Here is a 23,253-nt window from a genome sequence, read left to right on the forward strand (position 1 = left end):
AATAAAACGTATATAATAGTTGCAAAATGCTACAAATCTCTTTGTTTCTTCCGCTGTCTTAGGTGTCGGATATTGTTCAATTGCTGCATACTTCGCTTTGTCGGGTGATACTCCCTCTTGAGAAAGATCATGTCCTAAATATGTTACTTCCCTTCTAAAAAATTGACATTTTCCTGGGTTAAGTTTCAAATTGAATTTTCGACATGTCTCAAATGTCTTTTTCAGGTTGTCTAGGTGATGTTTTTCGGATATTCCTATCACTACTATATCGTCCATGTAAAGAAATGCTTTATCTGGTGTTAATCCCGAAAATGCTATTGACATCATTCTTGAAAAGCTATTCGGGCTTACATTTAATCCAAAAGGTAATCTGGTAAATTGAAATGCTCCGTTTTCCGTGCTAAACGATGTGTATTTTCTCGATGACTTTTCTAATGGTATTTGATGAAAACCTGCCATTAAGTCTATAACTGAAAACCATTTTGCTCTTCCTAGTTGATCTAGTATCGAGTCTATCCTTGGTAAAGGAAATTTGTCTGTGACTATTTTCTTGTTCAGTTGTCTAAAATCTATGCATAATCTCCATGCTTTATTTCCATCCATAGCTTTTTTCGGTACCAGTACTACTGGGCTGTTGTACTCGGATGTAGATGGTTCTATGATTCCTTGGTCTGTTAGTTTTTGTACTTGTCGATTTAATTCCTCTGTTTGCGCATGAGGTGTCCTATAATTCTTGATATATACCGGAGTTTGGTCTTTAACTATTAGTTTCTGTTCGTAGAAATTGTTACAGGTTAACATATCATGCCTTAGGGCGAATATGTCTGCATATTCTTCGCATAACGATACTAAGTTATCTCGTATGTATTCTGGTATGTCTAATTTCAGTGATTCTCGTAATTCTTTTTTCCTACCCTTGCTGTCGTTGACTAGTCTATATATATTGAATAGTTTAATGTCCAACGTCCTGATTGTGCTTGCCTCTACGTTTACTGTTTCGTATGTTGTGTTCAAAATTTTGATGTATGGATTATTACTTGAAATAATTGCTCTTGCTATGAATATTCCTGGTTGTATTTCCTGTTGCTCCACTATCCTGGCAGGATCGCCATATGATGGTCCAGGATTACTAGGGCTATCTTCTCCCGGTAAGGGTGGTTAACCCTTATCCGAGGGGTGGAATGATTACTAGTCGTTTCACTGTTCAAGTTGTTTTATTATACTCGCATGAGTACAAGCTGGTAGCAACTTACGTAACGTCGTCCCCGCGGAGTGTAGATGACACTCTCTTTTAATGTGAATAATCTTACATCTAATAATAGAATGACGAATGTGGAATGTGTAATGAGGATTCCCTTATATGTTTTGATTGTATAAATATATTGAAAAGTGCAAAGTCAGCGTCGACCCTGAAAAGTGTTTATAGTGGCTGTATGTATACTTACACCTCACGATCTAGGTCAATAATGTTTATGTAACGAAAGAAGGTTGGAAATGTTTATGATGACATTTAAATAACCGAAAGAAATTAGCGTAGATAATTATAGGGTGTTTTTTAAAAGATATCTAATGAGTACAGATGAATTCTTGTACAGTAACACTCGATGGCACACAGCGCGGATTACGAAAGATTACCTGGCCAACACCAATATAACAATAATGGACTCACCTTCATTAGGTCCGGATATATATCTTATGGAGCACCTATCAAATAAGCTCAAACGCAGAGTTCGAGTCCGAAATCCAACAGCATAACAGTGGCGGAACTAAAACGTGTATTAGATGAATAGTAGGAAGCGATTCTTCGGGAATCAGTAATAAATTTGATACGGTCGCAAGGAAAGTATAATACAACGCAGAGGAGGAAATAGTATTAATTTTGATTTACTCAGATTTATGTTAATTTATTTTTATATTCATTACATAATGACTTTGATTCATAACATGTTTTTTCACATAAGTTAACTTTCTTATGTTCTTTAGTTACTAATTTTATAAATATTTGTGCCATTGCAATAAAAATTACTTCTGTTCACAATATTTTACTTGTAAATTTACATTGTGTGTTGATAAACACTTGCCAAATTAATAGCGTAATAATAAACTATAACTTATTTTACTTTTGAGTCGTTTTTTTGCTCTTAAGTGTAGCAGGTCAATAAAACTCTAATGACATGAATATTTCGACAGTATGCTTTTGAAGGTTAGGGGCCGGTTGTTCGAACGCTAATCAACAATGATCATTATCAAATAATTAATTACTGTCAATGTCAACTTTGTTTGGGTTGTTAGAAAGTCTGTGGAGTCTATAATCAATTAATATAACAATAATTATTAACATAATTAATAATAAATCTCATAATTGTAATTAATTATGTTTTCAGCAACCCAAACAAAGTTGACATTGACAGTTTTGGTGACAGTAATTAAATATTTGATAATGATCATTGTTGATTAGCGTTCGAACAACCGGCCCTAGGAGTACCAAAATTACAAATGGAAAATTCGTTAGAGTCGATATCTCATGGTTAGCTCTGGGACTTATTGACCGACGTAGTAGATCTTTATTTTTTAAAATATTTGTTTTTAAAAATTTAATAACCTAACTTTATTTTAGGAAAGCTTATTATTAGCTGCTATATATGTGGTAAATTTAATTCTACAATATATGAATATTGCCATCATAGAATAAATCACAACATAACAAACCGGAGGAAGAAAATTAAAAAGACTCTTTTGTCCTCAAAAAATGACCGTGCCATCCCCACTAAAAATGAAATAAATAAAACGCTTGTTAAACATGACATTAAAGAAAATCAATTGGAGGGCAAACCTCTTAGATGTGAGATTTGTTTGAAAGAATATGCAAATAGATCTAAATTAAACCGTCACATAGTTTGCCATAATGTGAAGAAACCTTTCCAGTGTGGCATGTGTATGCAGGAGTTTACAAGAAAAGACAACTTAAACAATCACTTAATAAAGCATACTGGGGAGAAAAGATATAAATGTGAAATTTGTATGAAGCAGTATGGAGACAAATCGAAGCTAAATCGCCATATACTTATCCATAAGAATAAAAAGCTTTTTCAGTGTACAGTCTGTAATCAAATGTTTTCACGCAAAGATAATTTAAATACACACATGATCAATCATACTGGAGAAAAGCGATTTAAATGTGGCATGTGCCCTAAACAATTTACTCAGAAACATAACCTAATTCGTCATGAGTCTGAACACATCGCACATTACGAATGTACAATTTGTTTTCAGCAGTTTGTACAAAAACGTGATCTTACTTACCATATGCTCAAGCATAGCCAGAGAAACTTATTTGAATGTGAGGTTTGTAACAAACAATTCAAACATATTAGTAAGTTAAATCGTCATGTCATATGTCACAGTGCAGAAAAACCATTTAAATGTAATATCTGTGATCAAGAATTTACCAGAAAAGATAGTTTAACCAACCATGCGTTCACACACACTGGAGAAAAAAGATTCCAGTGTGATGTTTGTTTTAAACAGTTTACACGAAAGTATAGCCTTAATAAACATATGTCTGAACATACTGCGCAAAATCCTCTATAATGCAAAATCTGAGTATGTGTCACAAAAATATGATCTTCTTGTTCACAAAAATATAAACATGAAGGTATTACAATGTAAAGTTTGTTTAAAAGAATTTGTGCACCAATCAAAGTTAAATCGTCATATGAACAGCCATGTGGGCGGTGTAAGATGTATGTCATCATCATCAGTGGCGACAAAGATCTTTATAAGCCAAAGCCTTCTTCAGAACAATCCTCCATTCGCCCCGGTCTCTGGCAACTCTTCTCCGTTCTCTAATTCCAATAGATTTTAAATCATTCTCTAAGTTGTCTTGCTACCTAAGTATCGGTTTTCCTCTTGCTCGTTGTCCTGTCGCCCTCTTCGGTCAAAATTTTTTCTGACTATGGCATCTTACTCTCGTCTGATTTCATGCCCTATCCATCTAAGGCGTGCCACATAATGAATTTTACAACGTCAGGTTCTCCAAAACTTCTATATAACTCAAAGTTGAAACGCCTGCGCCACAAACATTGTTCTTTTATTCCTCCATATATTCTTCTTAGGATTTTTCGCTCGAAACGTTTGAGCAGTTCTTGGTCATTGTGTGTAAGTGTCTAAGTTTCTGAACCATATGTTAGCATTGGCCTTATTAGTATCTTATAGACAGTCAATTAAATTTTTGTAGGTACTTTTGAGGTTGTCTGTCTTTTTAAGCTTTAGTAACACTTATTGGCTAGCACTGTTCTTTTAATTTCTTCACTGACCGTGTTATCTTTAGTTGGTAGCGAGCCTAGGTATATGAAGGTGTCGACACTTTCCAGTTCTAGGTCGTCAATTCTTGTAGGTGGCAGGTTGCTTGACGTAGTGCAACACCTATATTTGGTCTTTTGAACATTTATATTTAGTCCCATTCTGTGCAGACGCTCTTAACGACAGAAATGCTTATCAGAGCTTCTGCGGACCTACTTGTGATGTCTAATGTCTATGCCATCTGCATTTCGGACAATTTATACTAATTTGTTAAAGATAGTACCATTCGTATTAATCTGGGACTCTCGAATTATTTTTTCTAATGCCAGGTTAAATAAGAGACACAATAGTCCATCACCATGTCTTATAGACAAGGCGGAAACGGCGGGTTCGTTGGGAAAAATATTCCCATGAGATATTTTTGCATAATCACATTCGTGAGACATCCTAGAATAAGGTTCAAGAAGTCGCCCACGTGAAAAGTGGGCCAATTTTTTTTTAACAATTTTTTTTTAATCAAATTGCAAAAATCAATATTTTTGACCCGGACTATTTTTTTTAGGTTTTTTGGACCATTCTGGACAAAAAAGCTCTCTTATAATTTTTCTCTAAAGTTGATCTTTTTCGAGTTATAAGCAATTTAATATTTGAAAAACGAGAAAATGGCAATTTTTAAGACTTAATAACTCGGTTAAAAATTATTATTATGAAAGTCAGAAAGTGACTAAATCAAAGTTTAAAGTCGCCGCTACATGATCCTGAAGAAATCTGTGTCATTAATTTACTACTAAGCTGTTATTTTTAATTAATAGCAATGAGTGGTTAGATCGTATTGACGCCGCTGTAAATGTGAGTGCGAGTAAGATGCACAATTGGACTGCTGGAATGACTTCTCTCTCGCACTCAGGATTTACAGCGGCCGCACACGTGCATGGGGCTTATTATTATTACTTAAAAATAACAGCTTAGTAATAAAATAATGACAAAAATTTCTTCAGGATCTTGTAGGGGGGCTTTAAACTTTGATTTAGTCATATATTGACTTTCATAATAATAACTTTTAACCGAGTTATTAAGCCTTGAAAATCGCCATTTTTCGTTTTTTTCAATTTTAAATTGCTTATAAGTCGAAAACGATCGACTTTAGAGAAAAATTTTAAGAGACCTTTTTTGTCCAGAATGGTCCAAAAAATTAAAGAAAAAATTGTTCGGGCCAAAAATATTGATTCTTGCAATTTGATTAAAAAAAATTGTTAAAAAAAAATTGGCCCACTTTTCACGTGGGCGACTTCTTGAACCTTATTCTGGGATATCTCACGAATGTGATTATGCAAAAAAATCTCATGGGAATATTTTTCCCTTCGAACCCGCCGTTTTCGCCTTGTCTATTAGTCCATTTTGCAATGGAATGGTCTTAAAAAATCGTTTTGTATTTTTACCATACTCTCTGCTCCTGTGAGTGTAAATTTAGTTTATTGGACAAGATGAAGCGATATTTGAAATTATACCATAACAAGTAGAAGTTTAGGTCCACGAATATGTGGTGGGTGTCGACGCCGAACTCTAGGGTTTTTTCAAGAATGTCAAGGTAACTTCACATACGATCTCACTGTAACGATCTGGTCCGGTGTTGATTTATTAGGGCGGAAACCGCACTGATATCCTCCGACTACATAAAAGATTCGGCGTAGGGGAGGAGTCTTTTGTACAATACGTTGGACAACACTTTATATACCATATTGAGTAGAGTGGATGCCTCTATAATTATCACACACACCATCATCTCTCCCTTTTTGTGTAGCGGATACAGTAAACCCCAGTTCTAGTCTGTGGGTGTTTCTGTTGCCAGATTGCAGTTATCAGTTGATGCATGTGTTTCAAGAGGGTGTTGCCGCCGTTTTTGAAAAATTCCGCAGGGAGATTATCCGAACTGGAGGCTTTATTATTTTTCAGTATTAATATTGCTTCTCTAATTTCTTCTTTGGTAAGGAGTGGCTGCTGATCATCTTCATTCTAAACAATTTACTCCACCGGTTTCGAAACTTATTAGTCTCTCATCAGGAGGCACATATGCTGCTCTCTCTGATCCAAAAAGGGCAAACCTTAGCGTGCAGTTACGCATTGCAACGAACGAAATGGCAGGGATGTCCTAGCGGCAACTGCTAGGAAAAGACTAAGTTTTCAATCTAATAGCACATAAAAGAATACTAAAAATATTACTCTACATCCCACCAGACTGAAAACAATGGGAACCTTCTCTGGTTACACCTCCGAGGCTTCCAAAATTTGCAAGCCATAACGGATGCTGGGACTAAAGATAAAAAATTCCGTCATCTTCTTATGTGCCTCCTGATGAGAGACTAATAAGTTTCGAAACCGGTAGAGGTGCTTGCTGCACTCTCTGATTGAACTAGAATATGATGCGGCTGTAGTTTCGTGTTGCAACGAAATTGAAAATGGTTATTCATTTTTGATTTACATGTTTACTCTGATTGGAGTACGAAGGGAACCATTCTCGTTGGAACTTTGCCGCGCTGAGCAGATGGGACGTGAATTATAAATTGTAAAATTCCCTCATCTTCTTTAGTCTCAGCATCCGTTATGGCTTGCAAATTTTAGAAGCCTCGGAGGTGCTACCAGAGAAGGTTCCCATTGTTTTTAGTCTGGTGGGATGTAGAGTAATATTTTATGTGCTAATAGATTGAAAACTTGGTCTTTTTTTTCAAAATTATCACTTGAAAACAAACTGACCATCTACAAATATATACTAAAGCCAATTTGGACATATGGGATTGAGCTCTGGGGATGTATAAACCATCAGATACCAAAATATTACAGTCATTTTAGTCCAAGACACTTCTTGTGATATCTAACCTTACACAGCTATCTAAAAATTCGATTAATAAAAGATGTAATATCTAACCTGAATAAAAAATACAAAGAACAAACATCAGATCATGACAATCTGTTTATAAGAGACCTATTCGATCAACCCTTGGAAAAAAAAGATTAAAACAAATCTGGCCAGAAGACCTACTTAAGTAACTAGCATGGAGAAGGAGAACCATTGATGAACGGCACCCGGCACGTGCATACTACAAAATATAAACGATTTACTTATTACTCTAAATGTTAGTGTGGAGTAGATTGTAAATTTGCAATTAAATGAATTAAAAAAAAATGCAATTCTTGTCTTTCATTTCCATGATAAGTTTTTGCCTTTAGCAACTTGTTTTCTAATTTAAGTAGTGCTGTAAGTGGTTGATTTTACTGTATTTAGAATATATTTATTTTTGTTACACCACTTTATTAGAATCTTCTCTCAAATTTCAAACCTAGTCCTTTCCTGCACAGCAGGGATGAGATAAATAAATATCACAAACTTTACTGAATTGTTTCTACCATATATTAACAAAAAATTGGAAAAATTTATTACAATATCATATTTTATTTACACTTTTACTACGTCCAAAGAACAAGAGAGTGTGATGAGAAGATTTACACTTCTTAAGGAAAATCCAACATCTGAAAAAAGTTAAAATTGTTTATCTTAAAAACTTTTTCCAAAACAAGAACAAATAGTATTCAAAAATAAACATAAATCAATTAAAACTTTATTTTGAATATAATTAATTTGCCTCTATATTAACACCTTGGCTGCGTTACAGGACAAATAGACCTCGTACTTACTACACTAATGGTTGGCTGTGTCAACTGTGTTGTAACGCACAGTGGCAAATGGTAACGCACCCAACGTAAGTTTATAAATATATTTTAACACAGCCAAGGTGTTAAAATAATCCACATATTCTGGATTACTAGTAAATACAACAAACACGACAAGTAATAAAGTATAAACACACATAGCAATAGCAAACAGAACTCTCGATGGTCTTCAAAAACATCTGAGAAATAAAATCATAAAACGTGCAGTAAATCTTAACATTTACAAGACCTTAATAAGGCTGGTTTGAATATGTGGGGCTGAAACATGGACTTTATCCCAAAATGACGAGAGACTACTTGGTATAGACCTATAGATTTCGTCCGGATTTGAAAGACATGTCCGGATACGAGAAATGTCCGGATATTTTTCTTTACTAAAAAACATGGAAAACACTTGGCCCAACGGTGGGAAATTTCATTCTGCGCAGCACCTAGTTAAGTTGGCCGCACTGCTTGTCATGTTAAAACATAGGTGTATATTATGTATTTTAAACTGGCAGAGAGTTTCGATGTTAGTTGCATATTGTAGCGAAACAGCTGTACTTTTAATTGTGCCATATGCATTTCACATATATGTACAATGTAGAGGTAGCAACACAGTTAAATTCACATTTTACATTTTCTACAACCCCTTGGACTACCCTTGTCCGGATTTGGACTTAATAAATTATGTAACCCTACCTATAGACCATAAATGAAAATGATCTATGGATCTAAGATATAACTTTGAATTATACCAGCTATACACAGATGCAGATATTGTGAAATTTATTATTAAGGTGCAGAGACTAAGGTGGGCTGGACACATTACTAGAATGTCAGATAATGAGTACACAAAGAGATTAACATTCTCAAATCCAGAGGGCAGAAGAATCAGAGAACTTCCACATAGAAGATAGAAGAGACCTTACAAAGAATGTAGAAGATCTTAGGATTCTATAAGTCAGAACATGGAGAGATGTTGCTAGGAATCGATGGGAGTGTTCTTTGCGAGCAGGCCACGATCCACAAAGAATCAGAAAGGGTGCCATCAGAAAGACACCAGTTTTTTAACTTTATAACTAATTAGTTTTTTCTGCTATTGGGCTGTGCAAGAAATGTGCTCAAGGATTTTTTTGGAAAAGTACTTGAATATAGTTGGGAATGATGTATATGTAACATTTCATCAGGGCTGTGTACTTTCTCCACGTTATACTCTCCACTATTGTTTAATATACAGGGTGCGCCAAACCTCTGGTTTTCTTTGATTACGGCTAAACTATGAGATATACAAAAAAATGTTTATAACAAAACTAATGTGTATCAAAGACGTCTATAATTTAAAATTATTTTCGATTATACAGGGTGAGTCAGAACGACGGTATGAACCAAAGTTGTATTTTTTAAAATGGAACACCCTATATATTAAATCATTTTTTAATATATTATTTAAAAATATGATAAATTTGTATAAAGTCTTATAGGCCTACAGTTAATAATTTTCGAAATATTTACATTTATGTATATTGAGAAAAATGGTAATATTTATAGGGTTGTGGATTATGTTTCCAAGGTAATCAAAATTTAAGTGATAAGTCAAAGTTTTTATAATATAGTGTTATTTTTAAATAATTTAATATCTTTTACTTTTAGCCATAAAATATACTATTTCTAAATCGCTATTTGTAAATACAAAATTTTCTCATTTATTTTAAATGGGAAACCCTGTATATTATTATTATAAATATTACAACATTTCTTTTGGTATGAGGTTGTATGTACCTAGCATGTTTCATTTTGTAGACATTTTAAAAAAACTACAGATTTTAAGTTTTTCGGATTTTTTATTAAAAAAATTTTTTGCAAAAAAAAATAATTATAATCTGGTTTTAGAAACATACACTAAAATATCAAATATGAAAATAAAAACGTAATTAAAGATTAAAATAAATCGTATGCTAGTACAATTCAATTCAATTTAATAACTTTAAATTATTTAACTAGTTTTGATGGGAAATAAGCCACAATTTTATTAAAAAAATGATTTTATTAACGTTTCGACGCCCAAATCGGGTGTCGTTGTCAAAATACAAAAAATATTAATGAATTAAACAACAATGTTGTTGCTTAGTAAAAAAAATCTTCTAATAATTTATTTAATCTAACTCATTTATATCGGCAATTCAGACATATATTATACATTTTAAAGTAGAAGACTTTAAAATGATATTGCCAATATTTATGAGCTGCGTTCCTGGGACGACTTTACTAAAAGATAGTTCATTCGATTACATGAAATCAACCCCAACTCAAGAATATACTTTGTTCTGAAGCTATTTCCTTGTGGCATTTTTATGATTAACTATTTAGTGGGAAATAAGCCACAATTAAATTGAAAAAATAATTTTATTAACGTTTCGAAGCCCAAATCGGGTTTCGTTGTCAAAATACAAAATACTATTAAAATAAACAAAAATGTTGTTGCTAAGTAAAAAAATAATTTATTTAATCTGACTCATTTATATTGGCAATTCAGACGTATATTATACATTTTAAAGTAGAAGACTTTAAAATGATATCGCCAATATTTATGAGTTGCGTTCCTGGGACGACTTTACTAAAAGATATTGTCTGAATTGCCAATATAAATGAGTCAGATTAAATAAATTATTAGAAGAATTTTTTTACTTAGCAACAACATTTTTGTTTATTTTAATAGTATTTTGTATTTTGACAACGAAACCCGATTTGGGCTTCGAAACGTTAATAAAATTATTTTTTCAATTTAATTGTGGCTTATTTTCCACTGAATAGTTAATCAAGAATATACAACTCAAGAATGTAATCGAACGAACTTAATCTTTAATAATCTTTTAGTAAAGTCGTCCCAGGAATGCAACTCATAAATATTGGCAATATCATTTTAAAGTCTTCTACTTTAAAATGTATATATAATATATGTCTGAATTGCCGAGTCAGATTAAATAAATTATTAGAAGAATTTTTTTACTAAGCAACAAAATTAATTCATTAATACCTTTTGTATTTTGACAACCACACCCGATTTGGGAGTCGAAACGCTAATAAAATCATTTTTTTAATAAAATTGTGGCTTATTTCCCATCAAAACTAGTTAATTGCAAAAATGCCACAAGAAAATAGCTTCAGAACAACTTTAAATTAATTTACAAAAAATATTTTACCATACTAATGAATGCATAAATTTTAACTAAATATTTACTAAATTAAATAAACAATCAAATTTTAAATCTACCCTAGTAATTTTTCTACCACAGCAACTTTCCTGTACCAAATTAATTGTTAGTTATATTGTATTTACGAGTAAGATCAGTTAATAACTTTTGTTATTAATTCCTACATCTTGAGAATGTACATAAAAGTATGCTTTGAAACAAATGAACGTTATAGAAGTATATTAAGAAGTAAATAGTATCTATGTACCTACTCGTGTCACAAAAGCTGGTAATAATTTCTAATGGTTTCGCCCAAAACAAATGTCATATCCACCAATTGTTCGGTTGAAAAATTAAAATTTAAAATATAAAAAATTGTTACAAACATTTCAACTACAAACTACTACTATTTCAAAAGTATTACCAGCTTTTGTGACACCAGTAAATACTATTTATATTAATAAATAATTTGGCTGATACATTTAACATTCATTTGTTTTAAAGCATACTTTATAATTATTATGTTCTCAAGATTTAAGTAAATTTAAAAGGCAAATTAAATAGTGCAGTCACTGAAGGTTTTCACCTCCGATTTCGTTGACCCTCCATCGATTTTCATGAAAATTGGTGAGTAGTTAGAGGATACCTCAAGGAACAAAGGTGACATGATGCCAACTTGCGCTTTCACCCTGGGGGTGGATGCCACCCCTTCTCGGGGGTGAAAATTGTTTTATTAAAAATAATACCATATGTCGATAGAGGGACAAATTATAAGCAAAATTTGTTATATAAAGTTATTAAAATAAATCAACACTTTTTGAGTTATTAAAGACCAACGATTTTATTTTTTCGTAAAAAAATGCAGGTTTTAAATCGGTTTTTCACGTATAAATCAAAAACTATAAGCTGTTACAAAAAAGTTATTATTACTGAAATTGAAGATAATAAAAAATTTAATACATATCTCACATAAAGAACTAAACTAATGTTAGTTCAAAGTGAGTTATTGGCAATTGAATGTGTATTTTTTTCGACAAGTACTCAAATCTAAGTATTGCAAGCTTAAATAACGGGAAAACGATGCAATGTATAAAATATTCCTGCTAAATATTTGCCAAAGTACTTCGGAATACCTATCAAATGAGCTTCAGAACAAGGAAATAGCGTCAAAATTAAGCAAGTTATAATGAAAATAAAAGAACCGTTTTGAATTTTTTAGGAAAAAGTGAAAAATAAAACATACGCCATTTCCACAAAAATTAAAATTTATAGTAATCCTTACAAGAACTTCTTTATATTAGCATAAGTAATGTGTTCGATAATTTTGACCGGTTTAGAATGCATATTTTTGAAAAAATGATATAATTTTAAAAAATCATAATTTTTAAAATTATTGTAATTCCGATATTCTTTTGATAATAACTCCAAAAATACTTAATACACGTAAAAAATTATATATAACCAAATTTTAGTTTTTTCTGTGCCAAATATTTTACCTGTTTTACTATTTCTATAGGGTGAAAAATAACCGAGATAGAAACGTTTAAATCTTAAATTTTGCTGTGGGAACCATGCAACCGGGGTCATTTAACCTTTTATTTTAAAAAAAGTAAGAGGTTTAAAAGATTAGGTTTAACGTGCTTAAATGCACTTGGAATTAGCTTTCAAACAGTTTTTAGATGAAACTGATATAGTAAACACGAACGGAGTTATTAAAAAAGAAACAATAACATTTTTTGGAAAAATTTTTAAAAGAAAAATTATGAAAAAATTTTTGGAGCATAAATTTTAACGCTATCAACATGTTCGGGGGCTCATTTAATAGATTTTTTGTACTTTGACAAATGTTTAATAAGTTTATGTTATAAAGTGCATCCATTTCCCGTTATTTCAGCTTGAATACTTAGAGTTTTTTACTCGCCGAAAAAAATATACATTCAATTACCTATAACTCACTTTTAGTTAACATTAAAAGGTCTTTGTAGTAAGAGGTTTATTTCATTTTTTATTAGCTTCAATTTTGATAATAATAACTTTTTTGTAATACCTTACACTTTTTGAGTTATTGATGAAAAATTTGTTAAAAACATGCATTTTTCTCAAGAAAAATTAAAATCTTTGATCTTTAATAACTCAAAATGTTTTGATTTATTTTAATAACTTTATATAACAAATTTTGCTTGAAATTTGTCCCTCTATCGAATTATGGGGTTATTTTTAATAAAATAATTTTCACACCCGAGAAGGGGTGGCATCCACCCCCATGGTAAAAGCGCAAGTTGGTACCATGTCACCTTTGTTCCTTGAGATATCCTCTAACCACCCACCAAATTTCATGCAATTCGATGGAGGTTCAACGAAATCGGAGGTAATAGCTCATATCCACCTTCAGTGACTCCACTAAAAAGTTTAACTGATCTTACTCGTAAATACAATATAACTAACAATTAATTTGGTACAGGAAAGTTGCTGTGGCAGATCAATTACTGGGGTAGATTTAAAATTTGGTTGTTTATTTAATTTAGTAACTAATTTATGCATTCATTAGTAAGGTAAAATATTTTTTGTAAAATAATTTAAAGCTATTAAATTCAATTGAATTGTACTAGCATACAATTTCTTTTAATCTTTAATTATGTTTTAATTTTCAGATTTGATATTTTAGTGTATGTTTCTAAAACCAGATTATAATTATTTTTTTTTGCAAAAAAATGTTTTAATAAAAAATCCGCAAGAACATAAAATCTATAGTTTTTTTAAAATATCTACAAAAAACATGCCAGGTACATACAACCTTATACCAAAAGAAAGGTTGTAATATTTACTACAAAATGCAAAACTAATATACAGGGTGTCCCATTAAAAAAAAATGAGAAAATTTTGTATTGGCAAATTGTGATCACACTGTATATTTTATGGGGCCGTTCAAGTATTACGTAACGCAGGTTGGGGGGAGGGGGAGGGGGCAAAAATCTTAAAAATTGCTTTACGCAATACTTAAACGCCCATTAGAGTGCGTTACGAAGGGGGGGGGGGGCAAAAATCTTCAAAAATCGCGTTACCCAATACTTGAACGCTCCCTATGGCTAAAAGTAAAATATATTAAATTATTTAAAAATGACACTGACCTATCACTTAAATTTTTATTACCTTGGAAACATAATCTACAACCCTATAAATATTACCATTTTTCTCAATAAAAATGTAAATATTTCGAAAATTATTAACTTCAGGCCTATAAGACCTTATACAAATTTTTCATATTTTTAAAAAATATATTCAAAAATGATTTAATATATAGGGTGTTCCATTTAAAAAAATACAGCTTTGTTCATACCATCGTTCTGACTTACCCTGTATAATCGAAAATAATTTTAAATATACTATGTCTTTGATACACATTAGTGTTGTTATAAACATTTTTTTGTATATCTCATAATTTAGCCGTAATCAAAGAAAACCAGAGTTTTGGCGCACCCTGTATATTCCAAAAACATCTTTCAAAATGCCCCTTAAAAATATTGAAGAATGAATAAAAATCAACAGAGAATACGTAAACAACAAGATACACAGAGGACACTGTTATTATTGCGGACAGTGCTGAGGGTTTGCAACGACTTTTGAATGTCATAACCAGAGAGGGAGATGAATATAAACACAAATGAAACAAAAGTAATAGCTGTTACACATGTACTAAATGTGGACATTAATATTGCGGTATCTTGGTTGCTGGATAACAAATGATAGTCGAGGCATTGAAGCAAAAAAAAAAGGCATTACTGTCGATTTTTGGCACAGTAAGACGGATTTTAATGCAGCTTGGTGCGTTGGATTCGTGAGAATGTCAGGAAGTTTTGTGAACTAATGTAATGAATAAGAAATCTCAAATTGCATTTGTGCATAAGAAAAATGCATTTCAAAAATGCATTTCGGTAAATAGTGGGAAAAATTGACTAAATTTTCTTACTCGGGGGTTTTTGGGGTCGCTGAAAACGAATATTAGGTCGGCGAGAATGTGCAAACTACCTGGTGCCTGCAGCGGGTGTAATGAACGTCTTCCGCTGGAGTATTGTGGTAATTTTTCATATAATTGGCTTATACTCATTACTCGGGGGTTTTTGGGGTCGCTGAAAATGAATATGAGGTAGGCGAGAGTGTGCAAACTACCTGGTGCCTGCAGCAGGTGTAATAAACGTCTTCCTCTGGACTATTATGGTAATTTGTTAAATAATTGGCCCAAACTTGTTACTCGGGGGTCTTTGAGGTCACTAAAAATAAATATCGCAATTCTAATTTCATATCATTTAAAGCAGTTTGAATTAAGTCGCAAGTGGATGATGTGGTTTTGCCTTGAGAGAGAATTACTAGATACAGAATGCACTTAATGGCTATTGCCAAAAATAAAAAGACTGTCATCGGAAAAATTCTTTCATCTGTTGATGCATTTACCCAGCATTTAAAATGGGTATATTTCATCGGCAATATCATAGGAAGTTCGCCCTTACCCGAAATGTAGTTAGGTTTGTGTGTCCCTAAGCCGACGATTTACAAACACAAATTTGGCAGCATGGAGAGGACAGTAACATGAACCCAACCGATTGGGGATGTTACAAAATAATGTATTAATTCCAGTTAGAATGACTCGGCCACCTGGTCCTCCAAACATTTTAAATTTAATATTCTTTAGTTGTACGTCAGACTGCGGGTGCAGGAAGCATGGGTTAGTTTGTAATTTAGCCTGCAAAAATTGTGTAGGCTCTGATTGCACAAATATTGCATTGGACTCGAGAGAGGAAGGGAATAATGAAGAAGATGATAATGATGAAGAAAATGAATTTTAAAGATAAATTACGATAAATTTTGTATAATGAAGTTTTTTAACCATAAATATATTATAACAATAAAAATTTATGTTTATTTATAATAAAAATTCCACCCTTTTCGATATCTAACTATAGTTACATCGAAGAAAATAGATTACCCCAAAAACCCCCGAGTAACGAGTTTAAACTAATTATATGATAAATTACCATAATACTCCAGAGGAAGACGTTTATTACACCCGCTGCAGGCACAGGCACTTTGCACACTCTCGCCGACCTCATATTCATTTTCAGCGACCCAAAAAACCCCCCCGAGTTACAAGTTTGGGCCGACTATTTAACATATTACCATAATACTTCCGAGGAAGACGTTTATTACACCCGCTGCAGGCACCAGGTAGTTTGCACACTCTTGCCGACCTCATATTCGTTTTCAGCAACCCCAAAAACCCTGAGTAAGAAAATTGAGTCAATTTTTCCCACTATTTGCCGAAATGAATTTTTGAAATGCATTTTTCTTATGCACAAATGCAATTTGAGATTTCTTATTAATTACATTAGTTCACAAAATTTCCTGACATTCTCACGAATCCAACGCACCAATCCGCATTAAAATCCGTCTTACTGCAAAAAACTCGACACTTCAATCCTTTAATGCCTCGACTATGATCTTAATCATGAGGTCCAAATATGTGCTTGTATAGAGTATGCTAGGTCCCCTTTTCAAAGAATGAAAAAATTCTTAACAAACTCTACCTTATCGTTGGATATATGCAATACTAATTTGCAAAAACATTCATTTATTCCATATTGCTATACGAAGTGGAAACATGGACTCTTGGAATCACAAGTATAAGGCGTATAGAAGCCTTTGAGATGTGGGTTTTGAAGATCTCTTGGACAGAGCATGTGACCAACAATGAGGTGCTGAGAACAATGGGGACTGAGAGAACTCCTAAATATTGTAGAAAACAAAAAGAGTTATCCAGGACATATTTACAGAGGAGAAAAATACAACTTTCTACGACTCATAATGGAAGGAAAAAGAGGTCCAGTAGGAAGAAAACGGTCCTGGCTGAAGAATGTAAGAGAATAGACAGTTGTGGACACACATTCGATATTAAGAACAGCTCAAGATAGAGAGCAATTTGCTGTGGTTATAGGTTATAGCCAACCTTCAGTAATGGAGAAAGGCACTTTAAAAACGAGAACATAACAGTTCAGTCATGTTAAATTTCTGTTACAATTTTATAATTTAAATAGATCTACTTACCAATTGTGGTAAAATTGCTTCAACATGCTCCAAGGTAACCTTGGTCCTATATTCTAATTTAGCTTGTTTAACCGCCCTTACAGTTGCTTCTATAGTTAAAACTTTCGCAATTTCTGATATTAATTCAATTGTATCATCTGTTATTTTGTTTTTCGGGTTTTGAAATTTTGTTTTCAAAGCTTCCTTGATAATATCCTAAGAAAATATCTACAACTAAGTACTCTTTTAATTTGAATAACACATTACTTACATGCCTAAAGGATAGATCTAGGTGTTCTAAGGGAGAATTTTGTTCAGCCATGTATATTATTATATTATAGTGTTGTTCAAGAATTCTATTTAGTTTTTATATCTGAATTATTTGAATTTGTTTTTGTTTTGATTTCTATGTGTCATGTCATGTGTCATTCTCTTATTTTCCTAACGATTGGTGTGAAGTTGCACCACAGGAAGTAGAAGTAGACGAAATTTCCGACTTAAGCTTGTCACACACGGGGATAATATATACAGGGTGTCCAGAAACTACCGACAAACGAAGACAGGAGATTGCTCAGATAATTTTAAGATAATTTAACCCAATTCACCTAGTCCGAAAATGCTTCCTAAGGGAGCAAGAGCTATTTGAAGATGGCATCTGGTAATTAGTTTTTCTTAAATACCTCTGGAAAGCTTCTATGTATTTAGAAAACCAAAAAATTTGTATACGTATTTATCTTCCAAAGGTAAATCTACTCTATTCATTGCAAATTTCTAGTACCGGTCATAAGCGTCCGTTTTGGGTAGGGCTATCGCATAACTTTTTTTGTCTTTAATTTTTAAGCATTTTTGACTCTGGATTATTAAATTGTGAGGTATTCTAGTACTAAAATGTACTCTTCCATTAAGTCGATAGGATACACCGTTTTGTAGAAAAATCAATTTGAAAATTTTTCGTTTTTTGAATTCAAAAAAAATTAAAAAAAAACTATTTAAAAAAACGAAAACTTGTACGTTTAATTATAGGCCTGGATCCCGCGTATCAAAAAAAAGTTGATTAATAGCAAGCTGAAAATTTGTTAATAGCTTTACGGTGTCTAGTCGGACAAACTTTGATGTACGGGAACACTGGAACAGGGGAAGTTTTAATTGTGGAACAGTTTAAAAATTTGGGACGTCAGGTTACGAAAACGTCCCATGTATTTTGTAAGTTTGGGTAAAACACGAAATATTGCATTTTTCCTAGAAAAAGTTGAATTTAGAATTTGCAAGTCATGTCCTTGAACGACATTATTTCAGAAAACGTGGCTTTGCCGATCCAACCGACTGTTACAGTGGTTAATACTGGGAACATTTCGGCATTAGCAGTTTTCAAACAAGGCGATGATTTCGAAGTGTTCGAAGAACGTATAGACCAATTGTTTACCGCAAATATAATACAGGGTACACGAAAGGTTGCTGTTTTACTTACCTTATTAAGTGAAGAGGTATACAAGATCTTGAGAGACCTATGCAGCCCGGAGAAGCCGAATGGTAAAGACTTTGATACTTTAATAGAGTTATTAAGACTACATTTTAAACCAAGAGTGTCTGTATATCGCAGAAGGATTGTTTTTGATTCGCTAAAACAGGGCCAAGAGTCAGTTAATGATTGGTATTTAAGGGTTAAAATGCAGCTACACAATGTGATTTTACAGACAAACTAATGTATAGAGTCCAAGATAAGTTTGTAACTGGCATGAGGCCAGAACAAAGAAGCAGCCTTGAGAGAGCAGTCCAGAAATAATGCTGAAGTTAATAAGCTGCAAGTAGTTAAACAAAAATCAAGTAGTACTTCTACCTCTAGTAGTAATATTTCGAGGAATGGTGAGAAAAGAGTGGAGAGACATGGTGATAGAGAGGAAGATCCAGAAGACTTAAGGTGTAATTTCTGTAATAAGACCAAGCACAATTTTAGTAAATGTAAGTACCGAACATTTATTTGTAAAAAATGTGGGAGAAAGGGCCATATTATGGCAGCATGCAAATTAGATCGTAATCATTTGGTGGAAGAGGAAGAACAGGAGAACATACTTTCATTGTACAATTTAACAAATGTCCAACAAGTTAACTTCATAAGGCCACTATGTATTCCAGTGGTAATAGATAATAAGGTGTCCACGCAGATGGAATTGGATACTGGAGCAGGTATTTCTTGCATTCCATATAACTTTTACTTAGATAATTTAAGCTACATTCCTTTGAATAAAACAGGTATTAAATTAAAAACCTACTCTGGAGAAATTGTTAATCCAGAAGGGAAAATTAGTGTAAAAATTTCTATACAGAATATTTCAAAAATTTGTAATTTTACAATAGTGAAGAAAGCTACTAAAATGTTGTTAGGTCGTGATCTAATTAATAAATTTAATTTGTCATTAAAAAATTCTGAAATTACAATTAATGAAGTAGCTCTTCAAAATAAAAACAATGAATTGAATAAAATGTTGTCAAAATATTCAAAATTATTTCAAAGGGAGTTGGGTACGTACAATGGCGAAAAAGTTACTTTAGAAATAGATGAAAATGTAAAACCAGTTTTCCACAAACCTCATCCATTACCATTTGCTTTTCGTGAAAAGGTGGAGATGGAACTAGAGCGGTTAGAATCAGAGGGTGCTATTGAACGGGCAGATAATTCTCTGTGGGGAACACCATTAGTACCAGTTATGAAACCCAATGGCAAAGACATCCGTGTTTGCGCTAACTATAAAATCACAGTTAATAAATATTTAAAAGATTTCAACCATCCATTGCCCCGTATTGAGGACATTTTTGTCGCGTTACAGGGTGGACAAACATATTCAAAACTCGATTTTCTCAATGCTTATAATCAGTTAGTACTAGATGATAAAACTATTGTGAGTTATTATCGTGGAGCACACCTCTAGGTATATATAGAATAAAGCGGTTACCATATGGTACGAAGCCAGCCTGTTCTATTTTTCAAAATGTAATTGAAAAGGTTTTGCAGGGCACGATAAATTTTCTGGACGATGTAGTTGTAACAGGGAAAGACGAAAGAGAGCATTTAGAAAATTTAGAGGAAGTGTTAAAGCGACTAGAAAGGGCAGGGTTTAGATTAAATGAGAAAAAATGTGAATTTTTCAAAGAAAACATTCATTATTTGGGACACAAAATATCACAAAAGGGGTTGGAAAAAGACGAAAAAAAGGTAAGGGCAATCATAAGTGCTCCTAGACCCAAGAATGTTACAGAGGTTAGGGCTTTTGCGGGTATGATAAATTATTATTCTCGTTTTTGTGAAAATTTACAAGGGAAATTAAAACCGTTATATGAGTTAGTAGGAAAAATAAAAAAAATTAAATGAACAAAACAATGTGAAAATGCTTTTCAATATGCAAAGACTGAGTTAGCTTCACAAAAAATTTTAGTACATTATGACCCAGATAAACCAATTCGTTTAGCGTGTGATGCGAGTGATTACGGAATCGGGGGAGTTCTGTCGCATGTGTTACCAGATGGGAGTGAGAGGCCTATATGCTATATCTCGAGGGTATTAAACAAAGCAGAGCGAAATTACTCTCAAATTATGAAGGAAGCTCTGGCTGTCTACTGTTCAGTATCTAAATTGTACCAATATTTGGCAGGACGGAAGTTCGAAATTTTAAGTGATCACAAACCATTGAAATCAATCTATGGTGAATATAAAAGCTTACCGAAAATGGCGGCTGGTAGAATTTAAAGATGGTCTTTGTTTCTAGCTAGTTTTGATTATACTTTTAGGTTTATCAGAGGAGTGGAAAACTCAAAAGCAGATGCTTTGTCACGATTGCCTTTACAGGACTATTACGAGAATGATGAGCCTGAATCTGATTATTTAAATATGGTGGAGAGCTTAATACCTATAGATTCTATAAAACTGCGGTCAGAATCAAGAAAAGATATAATTTTGGGCACAGTGTTTAATTTTATTAGATATGGATTTCCGAAGCACACTGAAAATGAACTTTTGAAACCGTTTATAGCTAGGAGGCAGGAGCTTTCTATTGAGCAAGGAATTATAATGTGGGGATATCGAGCGGTAATTCCTGTTGCACTAAGAGGGCAGTTACTTAAAGAATTACACAGTAATCACGAAGGTATGACTAAGATGAAATCCAGTGCCCGTTCATATTTTTGGTGGCCATCGCTAGACAACGAGATTGAACAACAGGTAAATAATTGTAGGGATTGTTGCCAATTGCGGCCAGATCCGCCTAAGGCTAAGTTGATAAAGTCACAGGAGTCTAACTACATCTATGAAAAAATACATGCTGATTTTCTAGGGCCTATTAGGGCAAAGATGATTTTAATTATTGTAGACACATACACTAAATGGCCAGAGGTTTTTATAATGAACACTCCGGATTCGGAAAATACTATTAGTAAATTTAGGGAATGTTTTTCACGTTTTGGAATACCGCGTATAGTAGAAACGGATAATGGGACCCAATTTACATCTGAAAATTTTATTGATTCTTTGAGTAATAACGGAGTTAAGTTTGTAACATCTCCACCTGCTCATCCCTCAACCAATGGGTTTGCAGAAAACTGTGTTAAATCGGTTAAATTAGGATTAAAAAAAGCTCTTTTAGATGAAAAAAATAGACTTTGAAACTATAGTTCAACTTTAAACTTTTTACAGATATTTATTTTCATATCGAAATTCTATACATGCTACTACTGGTATGTCACCTAACAGTATGATGTTTAAAACTAAAGTACGTACACGTTTGGATTTATTGTCACTAAAAGGGGTTTTATCCAAAGAAAAAGCGGAAAATCAAATTCTAAATTATAAAGGCAAAAGAGAAGATTGCTTTGTAGAAGGGGATAAAGTTTGGTGCAGGGACTATCGAAATCCAAATAGAAAAATATGGGTCGAGAGTGTAATAGATGAAGTTTTAAATGATAGAATTTATTTGTGTAAACTGATTCATGAGAATTTGATTTGGAAGAGACATTTGAATCAAATTCGACGGAATCAATCAGATATAGTGGAGGATCAGGTTGAAAAAGTGGATAGGGAAGGTCCTGAAAATAAGTGCTTAAGTGGGGAACAGGGAACAAGTGCTATACATTTTCCGAAGTTAGATTTGAATGTCCAACCAAAATTGCTATTAAATGAATCGGTAAACGAGCCCTATGCTCAAACAAATGAGAGTCAGGGACAGGAAGAAATTAAAATCGACGAAGATTTAGCTGATCAACCTTATCCTCAGGCTGCATCTGAAGTTACAGCTAAAAAGGGTCAGGTTAATATAAAGGCCGCGTCTCACCATCAAATAATTTGATCAAACAGTTTGAGCAAACTCCGGAAGTACGTCAAAGTGACGTCACAATTGCAGTTTTTTTGAAATTCTAAAAATCTGTGCTCTCACTATCAGTCTAGTTTGATCAAATTTTTTGTATTGAGTTGTCTAACTTGTTTGTACTTTATTTAAAATTAAAATTTGTCATTATTATCCACAATGAACACTCAGGATGTGACGTCACTAACTGTCACTTTCAGTTTGCTCAAACCAGTTTGATCAAATTATTTGATGGTGGGACGCGGCCTTAAGCGAACGACCAAAGCGTAATATTAAACCACCCCAGCGCTTGAATTTGTGAGGGGAGGTATTGTAGTGTCGTAGCTTTAGATAGTGTGAGCCAGACCTTAGGGTGATAGCTGACAGCTGACGGGCTGTCGGCTAACCGTCAGCTGTCAACCTAAAAAGAACACTTCTTAACACTTATAAAATTCTGTAAAACAAAAAGGTTGTATTTGATTGTTATTTACCCTTTTCGCGGGAATAAAAGTAATTTACCATAATTATAGTATCATTTCCAAGATATTACAGTGATAAACACCAGTCTGATTTTTGCATGAGAGTTTAATGAAATGGTAACAAATCGATTGGAAGTTCCGTCCGACAAAATACATGGAACGTTTTCG

The 23,253-nt window shown here is 33.0% G+C and overlaps 1 protein-coding gene across 1 annotated transcript; it reads right to left on the minus strand.

Annotated features, from left to right (window-relative positions):
* Nucleotides 1-7,685: 7,685 nt before the first annotated feature.
* On the minus strand, nt 7,686-17,713 carry LOC114334598 (centromere protein X-like). The gene is made up of 3 exons (XM_028284676.2): nt 17,548-17,713; nt 17,298-17,492; nt 7,686-7,827 (listed from the first exon to the last, which is right to left on the minus strand). The coding sequence occupies exons 1-3, from the start codon at nt 17,596-17,598 to the stop codon at nt 7,810-7,812; spliced, it is 264 nt and encodes an 87-aa protein (XP_028140477.1). The 5' UTR covers nt 17,599-17,713; the 3' UTR covers nt 7,686-7,809.
* Between the last annotated feature and the right edge of the window lie 5,540 nt (nt 17,714-23,253).

This window comes from Diabrotica virgifera, chromosome 7 (assembly GCF_917563875.1).
Source record: "Diabrotica virgifera virgifera chromosome 7, PGI_DIABVI_V3a".
Lineage (NCBI taxonomy): Eukaryota > Metazoa > Arthropoda > Insecta > Coleoptera > Chrysomelidae > Diabrotica > Diabrotica virgifera.

Coding starts and splice junctions, on each gene's coding strand:
- LOC114334598 (XM_028284676.2), bottom strand. CDS start 17,598: ATGGCTGAACAAAATTCTCCCTTAGAACACCTAGATCTATCCTTTAGG. Junction 17,493..17,547: donor TAGATCTATCCTTTAGGCAT/GTAAGTAATGTG, acceptor ATATTTTCTTAG/GATATTATCAAGGAAGCTTT.